Source organism: Choristoneura fumiferana, chromosome Z, assembly GCF_025370935.1.
Source record: "Choristoneura fumiferana chromosome Z, NRCan_CFum_1, whole genome shotgun sequence".
NCBI lineage: Eukaryota > Metazoa > Arthropoda > Insecta > Lepidoptera > Tortricidae > Choristoneura > Choristoneura fumiferana.
Genome location: NC_133472.1, coordinates 14,114,446 through 14,128,439, shown reverse-complemented (window position 1 = coordinate 14,128,439; position 13,994 = coordinate 14,114,446). Strand labels below are relative to the sequence as shown.

The following is a 13,994-nucleotide window of genomic DNA, read 5'->3' as shown; positions in this document are numbered from 1 at the left end:
CGATTTCTTCTTAGCTTTACGCTGTCATCGATAGGTGAAATTTATAGATTAAATTTTTAGAAAAATATGGCTCTGTCCATTGGAGGACAATTTTGCCAGTGTCTGTCTAGTAGGTTTTGCCGTTGTACGGTAAAAAAATCTAAAAAACGAAATATGAGAGGTAATGGTGGATGAACGATGACCGTGAAATTTATATAGAAATATTTTCTTCATTTATTCATTGTAACGTCATGTCACATAATATAAGGTGCTACAATATTACTAAAAGCCAATCCATGACGCCCTGTCAGGGCATACAATAATTCAAGTAGATCGTAAACTATACCTATCCACACCCAAAATCAAAACAATTAATAAAACTAATAAAATCGACAAAACAATGTCAATGAAATTTATGTAGTATTATGTGGAATTAATTTTTATTTTCGTTTACGTAAAGTTCTAAAAAGTAGCTTAACATGCAAAGACAAAATAATGTAGGTATACCTACGAGTATACCAGTACAGTCGAACCAATTGAATCATGACCCAGGGTGCAACCTTTTCATAATCAATTACACTATGATTTCCTTGACAAAAGTATGAAATGTCAACATGACATTAGTAGCAAAAAGGTTCCACCCTGGAATTGAAAATACAAACTGAAATATAGATGCACAGAAAAAACAGAAAAATAAGACCATCACTGGGAATCGAACCCAGGTCCTCGGTAATCCGTACCGCGTGCTATACCGCTACACCACTGATGGTCTAGCACCATCAGTTACCACCACATCAGTTACATCAGTCACCACCACTATATTTCAGTTTGTATTTTCAATTTCGGTTTTACGGGATGACCGTAAAAGTAAAAATTTGGAATTGAAATAAAAAATACAAAAAGATTCCAAAAAACCAATCTTAGTTCCACCCTGGGTCATGATTCAATTTGTTCGACTGTACCTATCTTAAAACAAGCAACTAAATTGTTTGTCTTCCGTGTACAGCCACAGAATAGATATAGTGTAGAGCCACCATTAAAAATTAACAGCATAAATTTCAACGGAATGCGACAAATTCACTTTTGACACGAGGCTCATTCATTGCACAGGTAGTGGATGAAGGAAGTGTACACAAATGTAAGTAGCTATTGCCTAAAGCAAATGTTACTTTATCACAGGCAGAACATTTGGACTTGAGACAGCTTCATTGCCAAATGTTACCTGGTCTATAGTTAGAGTAGAGCCAATACAATTTTAGCGATGACTGGCCCGAAGAAAAAATATTTTTATATTTGCGGTTCCGCGAAAGGTAGGATACCTAGAAAACCCGCAGCCAGCCAAAAAGAGGAAAACTTTACGTGGTCCAAATACTTCTTGACTTCAGACCTATATGTATATATAGGTAGATAACAATATTGGTTGTTTCACGTACCTACTTAGCCAAATACTGGCATACCTACTCATTTTATATTAGGTATATTTACCGTCTATAGACTCTACGTCTATATAGACTTTTTGAAAGATGCCATGAAAATAATACTTGTAGTTAGAGTCAAGTGGCCCCTCCCTCCTCAGGCTAAGACTCCGTATCCACCAGAGATGTGCGAGTATGTGTTGCGTGCGAGGAATATGTTTTTCATTAACCAATAGAAACGCTTCATTTATCTCGTCTCGCTCCGCTCAGCTGTTACCACTAGAGATGTGCTGTACGAGGATATGTAAATGAAGTGTTTCTATTGGTTACCACCAATAACAGAACGAATTTATTAAGAAAACTATCGCAGCTTAGTAGGCTTTACAGGTTAACAAGTAATAGTCGATCATCATCCCATCATAATCATCCCAGCCTATATACGTCCCACTGCTGGGCACAGGCCTCCTCTCAGAACAAGAGGGCTTGGGCCGTAGTTCCCACGCGGGCCCAGTGCGGATTGGGAACTTCACACGCACCATTGAATTGCTTCACAGGTTTGTGCAGGTTTCCTCACGATGTTTTCCTTCACCGCAAAGCTCGTGGTAAATTTCAAATGTAATTCCGCACATGAATTTCGAAAAACTCAGAGGTGCGAGCCGGGGTTTGAACCCACGACCCTCTGCTTGAGAGGCGATAGGTCAAACCACTAGGCCACCACGGCTTCACTAGGCCACCACGGTTTCAATCAATAGTCAATAGTCGATCAAAGCGTAATAATTTATTTGCGCATATTATTTAGTACGAAACCATATCTCTAACGTAGTGTAACACTACGCGTGGCCAGACACTCACTTGGCCGGTATTTTAAAAGTAAGATAAAATAGTGTACAAATAACAACGAGAGAAAAGGTAGACTCGCACGGTTAGCTTTTGATTGTAATGTTAAAGTGACAGGGTCCTACCTATTATAGTAGCGTGAAGGGAACATTTACGTTAGACAACCCGGAGAGTGAATTATGATATCTTTGGATGTAATAAATAGCTGTTAGTAATTAGTTAGTTTTCTGTACCTACTGCTTACTGTGTTGGTGTGCAATAAAGAGTTATTGTATTGTATTGTATTATATTGTTAGTGAACACACTTCTTGCAATGCTGGCCGTTACTGAAGTCACGTATAAAAATCGAGAAACCCGGTGGGAATCATGTTGTTAAGTCGCCACGCAACTGGTAGGTGGGTAATTATTTGAGGTGTAAGATAAATGTTACAGAAATAAAAACACACATTTGATGTGGTCTGTTTAATTATTTGAGGTGTAAGATAAATGTTACAGAAATAAAAACACACATTTTGATGTGGTCTGTTTTATTTTGAACATAAGGATATGTACCGATAAGATGCTTTATATTATAAGAGATCGATAAAGTTTATTTTGGTTAAAAAAAGCAAAAATCCAATTTTAACGGTAACAAATGAGCACCGGACCACGAAAAAGAACATTTTGTTTATTTTAAAATCTTATAATTGTACAATTTGAATGAAAATCCGATCATAATGAGAAAACGAATAAGCATTATTTAATTAATCAGGTATCAACAGAAATAGACAATCGATATCTATATAAAAAAAAATTAAAACTTGACCACGAAAATGACGACTACAAATTGTCATTTTTGTAACCTTTTAAATACTATCTAGAAATTATTTAATTAAAGTAAGATTAATAACTTCAACTCACAAACCAAAACAGCTTTCAATACCTTCCCCCCGTGCAGGTCTACGGTAGACCCGAACGAAATTATGTTACAACGAAACAACACAACAAAATGCTCCTCTAAATGACGAAGTTTTTTTTAATATTTAGATATATACATTTCACACGTACATTCAGGGCATAATAATTCTTGAACCTTGAACCTTGAACAAAATTGGCGTCGCACTGGTCATAATTCCTATAACCACACCTGGAGCAAATGTTGTTGACGGTCAACCATTCTTCATTTAAATCAATTAAATCAATAACGGCATAAACGATTACACTGTAAAAAGCAGAAAATTGTTTAAAAAGTGGTCTGTATTTTTTCTACTTGTAGGGAAAATCATCTTTTTCGTGGTCTTTAATCAGTTTCGTGGCCCATAGCACCACGAAAATGATGACCACGAAATTGAAAAGTTCTTACTTTCGCGGCTCTGCAGTAAATATCCTATAGGCTTGAAGCAAATGAAATCAATATTTAATAACTTAACTGCAAATGACACAGCACCAGTAAAACATTATATTTATTTACCCAATACTCACCAAGTCGCAACCGTAACGAAAATGACGCTCGATCTTTGACGCAAATCTAACTTGAACCTTTATTACATTAATTATAGATAAATGATTATGGCTTGCGATAAACATTATACGTCATATTTACGCAGTCTTATTTTCAAAGTTGCTTATAGTTAAAAAAGGATTTCCAGGAGGTTTGACCTCTTTTGTTTAAAATATACTTAATAAGTGTGGCTACGAAAATGATGGTGTATTTTGGAACAACGGGAAATGTAGAAAAAAATAATCTTATCAATGTCCTAATTTTTTATGTTTGCATGAATGGTATATCATATTATGAATATTCAATCCATGTTTAAACAGCAAGTTTTTCTATACCTTGTATTTTTTACAATACTACAAAGTAGTCAGGGATAATCCGAACCTGACCACGTAACTGACTTTTGTGCAGAAAATTTAAGTTATTGTGGAAAAAAAGATAAAATAGAATAAAATATATTTACCACAAGTTTCAGTGATAATATCTTAAGCAACTTAAAAACAATAAACGATATATTTCTAATTTTATAACTGAAAATTTGAGTCTGAACACAATTGAACCTCTCGAAATAATAACCCAGGTAGGTACCGACTTAATTGTTTATAACAAAGGTAAACTTTGCTGCATTAGTTCATCCGGTTGTGAAGCTCGACTTTATTAACACTTGCCTAAATTAACACTTAGGTATTAGGTGCTAAAACACTTGAAGCAGAGTTTTTAAAAATATAAATACCTACCTAAGTACGTTATAAAGGAGCGTTTCCACCAATAAGCTGCGAGGAATGTGTTTTCATCAACCAATAGTAACGCTTCATTTACACATTCGCACACAGCACATCTCTAGTGGAAACAGCTGAGCGGAGCGACACATTATTATATAAGTGTACATTGCCATTAAATACAAATCTTAAGAACAGTGTTTGTTGATGGCGCTGTGCTCTGTCTGGGATCTACTACGAAATTCGAAAATCGAAGTTCGTATCGTATACCGTCCCTCTCACTCTCGTATTAAATAACTAGTTTTTGCGTAGATTTCGATATTTCACACAATACTCTATAGTACCTGATGAGATTTTCTCTCACAAAAACTTAAGAGCGTTTAGGGTAATTCCGGGGTAGAAGGCCATAAGGGATGACCAATCGAAATAATTCATAGAAGCGTCGACTTTACCCCGCCAGGTACCGTTTAGTTCAGTTTCTATCATGGGTGGGAGCTACGGTATAGCCAACATATCCTGTTGTTTTGTTTTGTCTGGTACCTACAAATCTTTTTAAGAGTGCTCATGTTTTACGTGGTTATAATGCTAGTTTCTTAAAGTAATGATGGTTTTAGTATTTGTTGCAAAGTATAAGAGTAGTATTTCGTTCTAATCCCAAAATAATGCATATCGTGCTTTGACTTTTTTTTATTCTACGTATGGCCATCTCTCCGTGGAAAAAGGAGAGAGGCCAATTTAATTCAGTATGTAATGATTGTATAGAAGTTTTCTGAAAAGTATTACTGTCAATGTACCATTAATTATGTTATCAGTCAAAAATAAGAAACAGAAGGTAAACAACAGTGACATTCATGAGTATAGAAAAAAAAAAAAAAAAGTTCTCTTCGAAGACTGGCTTCAATGCAAGAAGTGCCAGATTTGGACATATGAAAATTATACTGGGTTTGGCGATACGCCCCCTTTTCTAAACTTGAGTTATTTTGGCAAAATAAATCCTTTTTCAGTGACGTATTCATGTCACAACGTATCTAGCAACGTATTAATTTCAGCGCCATCTGTTAGTTTATCTGGGTACTCGAAGTCGTTGAAAAAAAGTCTGCACTTCCTTCCTAAGAATATATTTTTATAGCCTATAACCTGGCCGGGGATTTTCTCGACAGATTAGTAAAGTTTGCATCAAAATCCGTTCAGCCATACTCACGTGATGCGCGGTCAAATAAACGACAAACAGACAAAAATTCTAAAAACTGTTGGAATGTGTTCTGTTATCGATTCTAAGTATCCCCAGCCAACTTTATTTCGAATATCTTCCATGTACAGACTTTCGACCCTCTTCAGCTTTATTATATATTTATTTAATTTAATTATATATATTTATATTATATATTTATATTTATTTATAAAGATAGATATTAGCGTCTGCGGGACAATAGATATGAGTTTTGAATTTTGCCCTTTGTAGTAGGCACAGAATAAGTAATAGTAGGTCTAGCCTTGCCGATAGTTATAAAAAAATATGTAGAACTACATGAAGAATAGACACGATGAGATGTAGGTGTAATGTGAAATTTGCACAAAATCCCGCCATCATAGCTAACTAAGTTACGATTTAAGTACCTAGTCTGTTAGTCTTAGCCGAATTTGCATTTGTTGACTCATTCGCATAGGTAATTTTATGATTTTAATTCGGGTTTTGTTCCGCGTAGGTACCTATATTTTAGAGAACCTCGATATTTCGTCACGGTTGTACGCGCCATGATCACGAGACGACAAGGTACGCGGAACAAAACCCGAATTTAAATCATGAAATTAGTACCTAATGACCGCGATAGTCTAAAACTAAGATCTGTGTTCGCATAGATAAGTACCTATGTAGTTTGCAGAAGGGACCACTATGTATAATGTACTTACATTTTTTTATTTTAGACGTGTCCGTACCATGTCACTTAAGCGGAAAAATACCCAAAACTGAGGAAACAAACTGACGATAGCATTAGGTTGATTGTAGATAAATAGTAAATAACTATCATAATAGGTAATTATGTCTCTGATAAAAAACTGGTTAGGTATTCATAATTGTAATAACAAATAACAACAACACGTAATACGAATTTTTCCGTCCCAGAATAACATCACAGTTAGTATTTGCTATTTATATAAAACCTGTTTGTATCGATTCCGCATTAAGTATTTGGCACAAAAGCTAAAGGAGACTTCCTGAGGTTCAAATAAAGTTTTAAGTTAGGTATATGCGTTAAGTTAGTACAAGAACAGTTACTTTTCATTTCACATAAACAATACATTTAGAAGTACATAAGTGTGTATGAAGATTTTGGGTCACAACACAAAATCACATGTTTATATATCGGAGGCTGTTTTTGGAAACTCGTGAGTTTGTCCCGCGACCACGTTCGCCAAATGAATTAAAAAAACTAATTTGGCCCGGCGACTGCCGAGCCGTTGCCGCGGTGTCGTGCCGAGGCATGGAGCAAAATACCTAAGCTTAATCGCTTTTTACAGTTATGCTCGCCTACATAAGAGAATCACGGTATAATTCCATACAAGACTACGAACTCAAACAAGTAGTACACAGTACTTTCAAAAGCGAGTTTGTTAATTACGATATTTGTGGCTTTGTTTTGTGACAATGTTCACAGCCATTGTTTATAGAAAGTATTGTCTCTAAGCTATGAAACTACGGAATAGGAAGAGTTCTTTAACATTTGATATCTAATTGAAGCTCGGTACCAATCTACCAGCAAAGTGCAGTTCAAAAAGTTGGCAAGCAGCTCATCGATCTTGGCAACTGTCGACTGATATTTGTGCTTCCTTTATAAGTGAAGAGTATGAAAGGATTAACCAATTGCTTCATAACTTCAATCCACCAGCAATTTGGTATCACAAAAGATCGAACGCCAACATATCTCATGCATGAAGCACAAGTGGGGCTGCTTCCGATTTCATGGAGCAATAAGACGCTTATCCGCAAACTCCAACAATTTCTTAGCTAAAGCACAGAACCTTGTGATATCCTATCTCAGTCCAACAATTCAAAGAATGGATATAAATGAAACGCAGTGAATGAACAAAACCGGTGAAGCTTAGGGTACCACAAGGTTCTATTTTGGGTTATTTTTTCTTTGTAGTAGGTACTAGCTGCAGCCCGCGACTCCACTGCGTAGAATTAGTTTATCATTATCCCGCGGGAACTATACAATTTACCGGGATAAAAACTATCGTACTTATGTCCTTCCCCGGGACTCAAACTAGATAATATCTGTATAGCGATTAAATGTAAATCGGTTCAGCGGTTTAGACGTGAAAGGGTAACAAACAAACAAACGGACTTACAAACTTTCGCATTTATAATATTAGTGCGGGATTGTACGCACTGGCTGTCTACATATTCTGATGTTTGATTCAAAAATAACGAAATATGAAATAATGAAAAAAAAAGTTAGTCGTAGATTATTGTAAGATAACATTATTCAATCAGTAGGTACCTGGTCTATTATATTACAGACAGACAGACAGAAAGACGGACACTGAAGCGACAGTATCTACTATTTATCAGAACATTGCGACGACGAGACGACAGTTTGATGTAGGGTAGGTACGTAATTACATAATTATATTAATTAATTACTTTTCATTGACTGACTTTTAATAGTATTTTTTTATTTTATTTTATTAAAACGAGCAAGTGGGTCTCCTGATGGTAAGAGATCACCACCGCCCATAAATATCTGCAACACCAGGGGTATTATTCTGCTTTTTCATCAATATACTTGCTTTCCACCCGCGCTTTGTCCGCGTTGAATAAATGTATCGACTGAAACATAATCATATTCTGCATATTATTATTATTATTATTTTATTTTCATAACTACTGTTTGTCTTTTCCTTAGTGTAAAATATCTGCATTTAAGATTTCAATCAAATCAGCTAAGTTAGTCAGCCGTGAAAACAAACGAACATATACTTACAAAGACTATAATATTTTAACTATACCTAGCGTGCGGCTTTGCTTGAGATTGCATCTTTATGACCTGGCCTTATAGTCAGTTATTATAGGAGTAAAAAACCTTTAATTCTCTATTCTACGTGATATTTCGCATCTTAGTTCTTTCCGATATGTCTAAAGTTCCACCTATTCAGTAAAAACCTTTAATTCTCTATTCTACGTGAATTTCGAAAAACCTTTCCTAGTTCACCCCCGTAAACCTTGAAAATATATATGTCTGCCAAAGTTCCAGTCTATTCAGTAGTTTAACTTGTTCGTTGTGTGAGTTTATTAGTATAAAAAAATCTTCTTAATTCGCTACATATTCTGTGTCAATTTTGGAAATTATTGGACTTTTTTATCTATTATCTATAATTACCTACCTATTTGCATGCTAAATTAGATTAGATTTCAAATCTCAAATATTTTCATTTAGGCACGGATATAGAGCCACTGAGTGGAAATATTCTTAGATCTTTTTTCTCTACGAGCTTTATGAGCTTTAAGGAATAATGCTTGCCAAATTTCAAACCTTTGGCTCCACCAGTACATATAATTTCGGCTGGTTGATGATGAGATGAATCAGTTTGAAAAAAGTTATATGATTATCTTATTATATTTTAAGCTGACAATCCTTTTTTGAATTTTTATGTAATAAAATGTAAAATATTATGTTCTTTACTTAAAAACCGAATATGTAATTAAATCTATCTTCTGGATCTATCCCGTGGCATACTATTTATAAAGACATGTTTACACTTGTTTTTATTCTTCCGTGTTTACACATTTACTGTAGGAACTAAACCCGGATCTTACTATCCTTTGCTAAATAGAGGAAGAAGTTGATAATGTGCACGCCAAACAACAGTGTAAATACCTAATCGACAATGACTAGCAAAATAACGGATTATTTTCCATAGAGTGTGCCTAACCGTTTATTTTTGCTCATCATTATTGCTCTTACATATCGAAATGTGTAAAATTTCACAAATTTAACGCTGATTTCTCATTAATACCTACTGTCTAGTTAAATGAATCTACTACTACCTGGGAAACAGATAATAAACGTCACCTAATCTATTTATTTTGACCGCCGAAGGACTACCTTGCCGGCTGCAAAGACTTAAGTAAATCAATAATCATTAATCTTGTGTTAGAATAACCATATTTATAGGTACGTTTGATTGAAAAGGCGACCATTAGAAACGCGTGCATTTGTATACGAGTAGCATTGCTTGGACTTTACTCGTGAGTCAGTACAGGGGAACCTATTCATTTAGCGCCTAGTACCGATCTAGGTACTTAACATTGTAGGTAGGTACGTTTATTCAGAACTAGATAGAATTTTAATAATGTAGTCAGCAGGCAGGAGTGCAGGACGTTCACCTTGCCTGCTGGTACATACGCTTAAGCCGGCTACACACGCTAGGTTATAACCGATGGTTATGTCTGCACAGTTCATTTGTGCAGGCATAAACTGAACGAACGTGTGTATGACATGACTCCTTGCCTGTGCAAGCAAAATTTAAAATATTCAATTTTTTTTTATTTTGGTTATGCCTGCACAAATGAACTGTGCAGGCATAACCAACGGTTATAACCTAGCGCATGTGGCCGGCTTTAAATTACCTACACGTACCTAAGTAAGTATTCGTACTTTCAAGGCAGGCTTGCTCGGTGCAGTGATATTTTCGTTAACCATGATTTTAGTATTCAATAAGTGAAGTGGAAATTCAATGCCGAAAAGGAATGTGCACAGCATAAGGCAAGAAATGTTGAGGAAAGTAGGTATTTCGGGGTTTAACTGATCGATTACCTTTATAATTTGCAAAATAATTGACTAAGTCAGGGTTTCTCAAACTTATGGGTCCACGTACCCCTGTTAAAGTTTCTAGACGACAACGAACCCCTACCTGCCCCCCCCCCCCCCAAAGAAAGTAATAAAATTGACTGTTGGCGAAACTAAGGTTATTTTTATTTCAATCATCATCATAATGCACCTATATTCTTTATTTCAATAAAAGGTAACAAATATAGGTAAGAATCGACTTGCCAACGAAAATACAAACTGAAACAAACAACAACAAATAAGTAAACTTTGGAGTTGAAATAAAAAATACAAAAATACTCCAAACACCAATCTTAATCATCTTGCCAGTCTTGCAGCCACCATCACGTAAACCTTGTCGCAAACCCCCTACCGTCGAATAGCGAACCCCTAGGGCTTCGCGTACCCCACTTTGAGAAACCCTGGACTAAGTAATGTAACTTGGATTTAGATTTAAGGTTTGCAGACCTTGTACCAAGTTGGTAAGTATTATTCAAGTAGAGTTGTTATTTTACAATAAAAACACTTGATTTATAATGTATGTGTATTGAAACGCAAATGTTTGAAATGAAGTAAGTATGAATCGAAATTTATAAATGAATTAAAATCAATTGCTTCTAATCATGTTTGACTGAAATTGACTGAATCATCACTTGAGAATGGCTAAAGCGGTGTGGCTTTATTGTTGTGTTTGTGTCACACAGAACAGGATCATTCTGCGGACCCCGTTTTTCTTGTCCGCGTAAAAATAAAATAGAAGTCATTAAGTTAACAAGTCAAAACTCTTTTCAGATAAACCTCGTCAAGCACTGTTCTAGCTGGGTCACTTACTATTTTAACATACATTTTCTATTTACTAATTTAAAAAAAAACATAGACCCCCATTCTTTGATTTTCGTGGAGTGTCCTAACTCCCGTTTGTATTACTAAATATTTTTTTACTTTTATCTTCTTGTAATTGTCTTAATTTAAAAAATCGTATTAAGGCTCAATGTTGTTGTAGACCTGTGGTTTACGCACAATACTTCAGTCATAAAAAAAATGTAGCTGTCCCGAGGTAACCGCTGATTTGCGTGGATGGGGGGAACATACAAACACTTGCACGTCCCTGGCTGTGAGGCCCTGCGTTTCGTAATCCAGCAGGGCTACTACGAAACTCGAAGTTCGTATCGTAGTGTAGTGTTAGAGGGACCGCACGACACGAACTTCGAGTTTGGAGTTTCGTAGTAGCCCTGCAGACGCCAGGAAAGAACCCGAATCACGCCCCATCTGCCGGGTAAAGCAGTGACTGAGTGTAGTTTGGTTTCCGAATAAAACGGGTTGGTTCGATCTTCTCCGCGTGGCTTTGGTTTCGTGAAAACGTTGATTATCGTGGTCCATTTTTCTCTGATGTTTATGATTTTATGTATAATACTAGCGACCAGCCCCGGCTTCGCACGGGCAAAGTATTAAAAAAAAACATGGTCTGAGGCGGGCGATAGTGTAAATTTTCGGTTACAAAATACGTCTCGATCGCGTTCGCGTTAAAATCTCAACTTGTATGGAAACACGAACAGCGCCTCTAGCGGAACGTTTGCGATGTTCGTCTTTCCATACAAATTGAGATTATACGCGAACACGATCGAGACGTATTTTGTAACCTAAAACTTACACTAAGGGCACTGATTATAAAAGGTTGCCTGGAAGAGATCGCTCTTAAGCGATAAGGCCGCCTATTGCTCACCTTGTAATATTTTATTCTGTGTATCTGTTTTCTGTATCGCTTACTATGTCTGGTGTACAATAAAGAGTCTTTGTATTGTATTGTATTATAGTCGTCATTTCTGTCAACTTTTAAAATGTAAAAAAGTAGTTATAGTGACATAACTACAATAGTTGGACATATGGTATCTCAAAGTTTTTTGTAGATCTTGATGTTTTCTTTAATATCGTAAAACAGTGCGGACGTAACAAAGTGTAATTCTATAATAAAATAGTAAAGTCGTATTAAAATAACAGTTCATACAGAATAAGTAATAAGTAAGTACAATACAATACAATGGCTCTTTATTGTACACCAGAAATAGTAAGCGATCCAGTAAACAGGTACCTACTTACACAGAGAGAAAATTACAAGGTAAGCAATAAGCTAAAACAACCGTCTGCGTGGGTTGGTTTATTGCTGCCTGCTTAAGGTAAGCATTATTTCGGGATAAAAAATAGCCTTGTTAAGATTGTTTTTTTGGAATCTTTTTGTATTTTTTATTTCAATTCCAAATTTGTAAAACCTAAATTGAAAATAAAAACTGAAATATAGATGCACAGAAAAACCAGAAAAATAAGACCAGCACTGGTCCCCAGTCTATATTTCAGTTTGTATTTTCAAATAGCCTTGTCCTCGACGAAAAATTGATTTAAAAAAATAATCGACAGTCGGACAAAAAGTTCCAAGGTAAGTTACCTAGTAAGTTACTTTAACAATCTGATTTTAAATAAAAAATAAGTAGGTATACATCAGGTATTTACGTTACATTGTTTGAAGTACTACATATATGTACATTTACAGTATAAAATAACCATATTCTTTATTTTTTTAGCGTTTTCCCGTTCAGTGATTTTCGATTATATTTATTTATGTACCCACTACACTACACTACAACAAAACAATAACAAATTACTCACGACCATCTTCTGAATGCTGTTTGCTCGCGCACGCCGATTTGGTTCTCTGACGCTTGGGACTCGCTACTATTATCTATTTCATCTTTCCTTAAATCAGGTTTCGATTCATTTTTACCATCTACGTATGTTATTTGAGTAGAATCTTTTTTTGTTAAAGGGTTTTTTAGGCTGAGCATTAGCGTGCCATCTTCACAGGCTCGTTCATTAATCTCTAGATCTGTTTGTTTACAATCTTTCTGGTTTTCGATGCTTGCAGGCAAATGTCCATCGTCACTAAATTCTAATTTAGATTTTGAATTAAACACCACTTTCCGTTTTAAGTACATTCCGGCTTTAAAAACAATTTTTAATAAAGAAAAATAATTTAATATCACACCCGTTTATTTACACTTCCCTATCATCACTGAATGAGGAATGAAATCAAAATACCCTATTTAAAACAAATGAACAGTTTAAATATAAGTGACACAAACGCACCAGCCCGACAACTACAGACACGTTTATAACGTCCGAACTAGTTATAAATTCAGATGCACTTATCACTTTAGGTACCTATTGACAAACGACCACACGAATGACGGAGCCTTGATACGTATAGGTAAACTAACAAATAAATCAAGGAGTCGTTAAAATTAAATTAAAATTCTATTGGTTGGTAACTTACGTCTTGTCCTGCAGACTTTAACGTAATGGAGGAACACGATCGAATGAATCAGCAAGACCACGAGCTCTGCGTCGACCGACGAAGGGATTCCCACTTTCAACTTGTCTACATCTTCGTTTTATTCCGCGAAGTCCAATTTGTGTTCACATGTTTGTGACGAGAGTGATTCGCTATGAGATAAGCGCTTGGGCAATGAGCAGGCTGCCGGCTGCAGCGGACAACAATAAGTGACCCCGCGCACTGACTGCGCCGCACATACGTGGATTATCTATTCGAATTATTGAAATAGCGTTGAACGTGGGCGTATAAATTAAATGCAGCAAAGTACATCCGAGGAACGTTAACTGGTTAGGCAATCCTTCGTCAGTGACGTCAAATGAAGAACATTAGAAACAATGATTTAGTTAATTA

At 35.8% G+C, this 13,994-nt stretch overlaps 1 protein-coding gene across 1 annotated transcript in view; it reads right to left on the bottom strand.

Annotated features, from left to right (window-relative positions):
• Positions 1-13,489, bottom strand: part of LOC141440952 (multiple C2 and transmembrane domain-containing protein-like) — a 32,606-nt gene extending 19,117 nt beyond the window's left edge. The window contains exon 1 of the mRNA XM_074105548.1: positions 12,920-13,489. Coding sequence (XP_073961649.1) covers positions 12,920-13,245 — 326 coding nt within the window. The 5' untranslated portion in view covers positions 13,246-13,489. The remainder of the gene's footprint in view (positions 1-12,919) is intronic.
• Between the last annotated feature and the right edge of the window lie 505 nt (positions 13,490-13,994).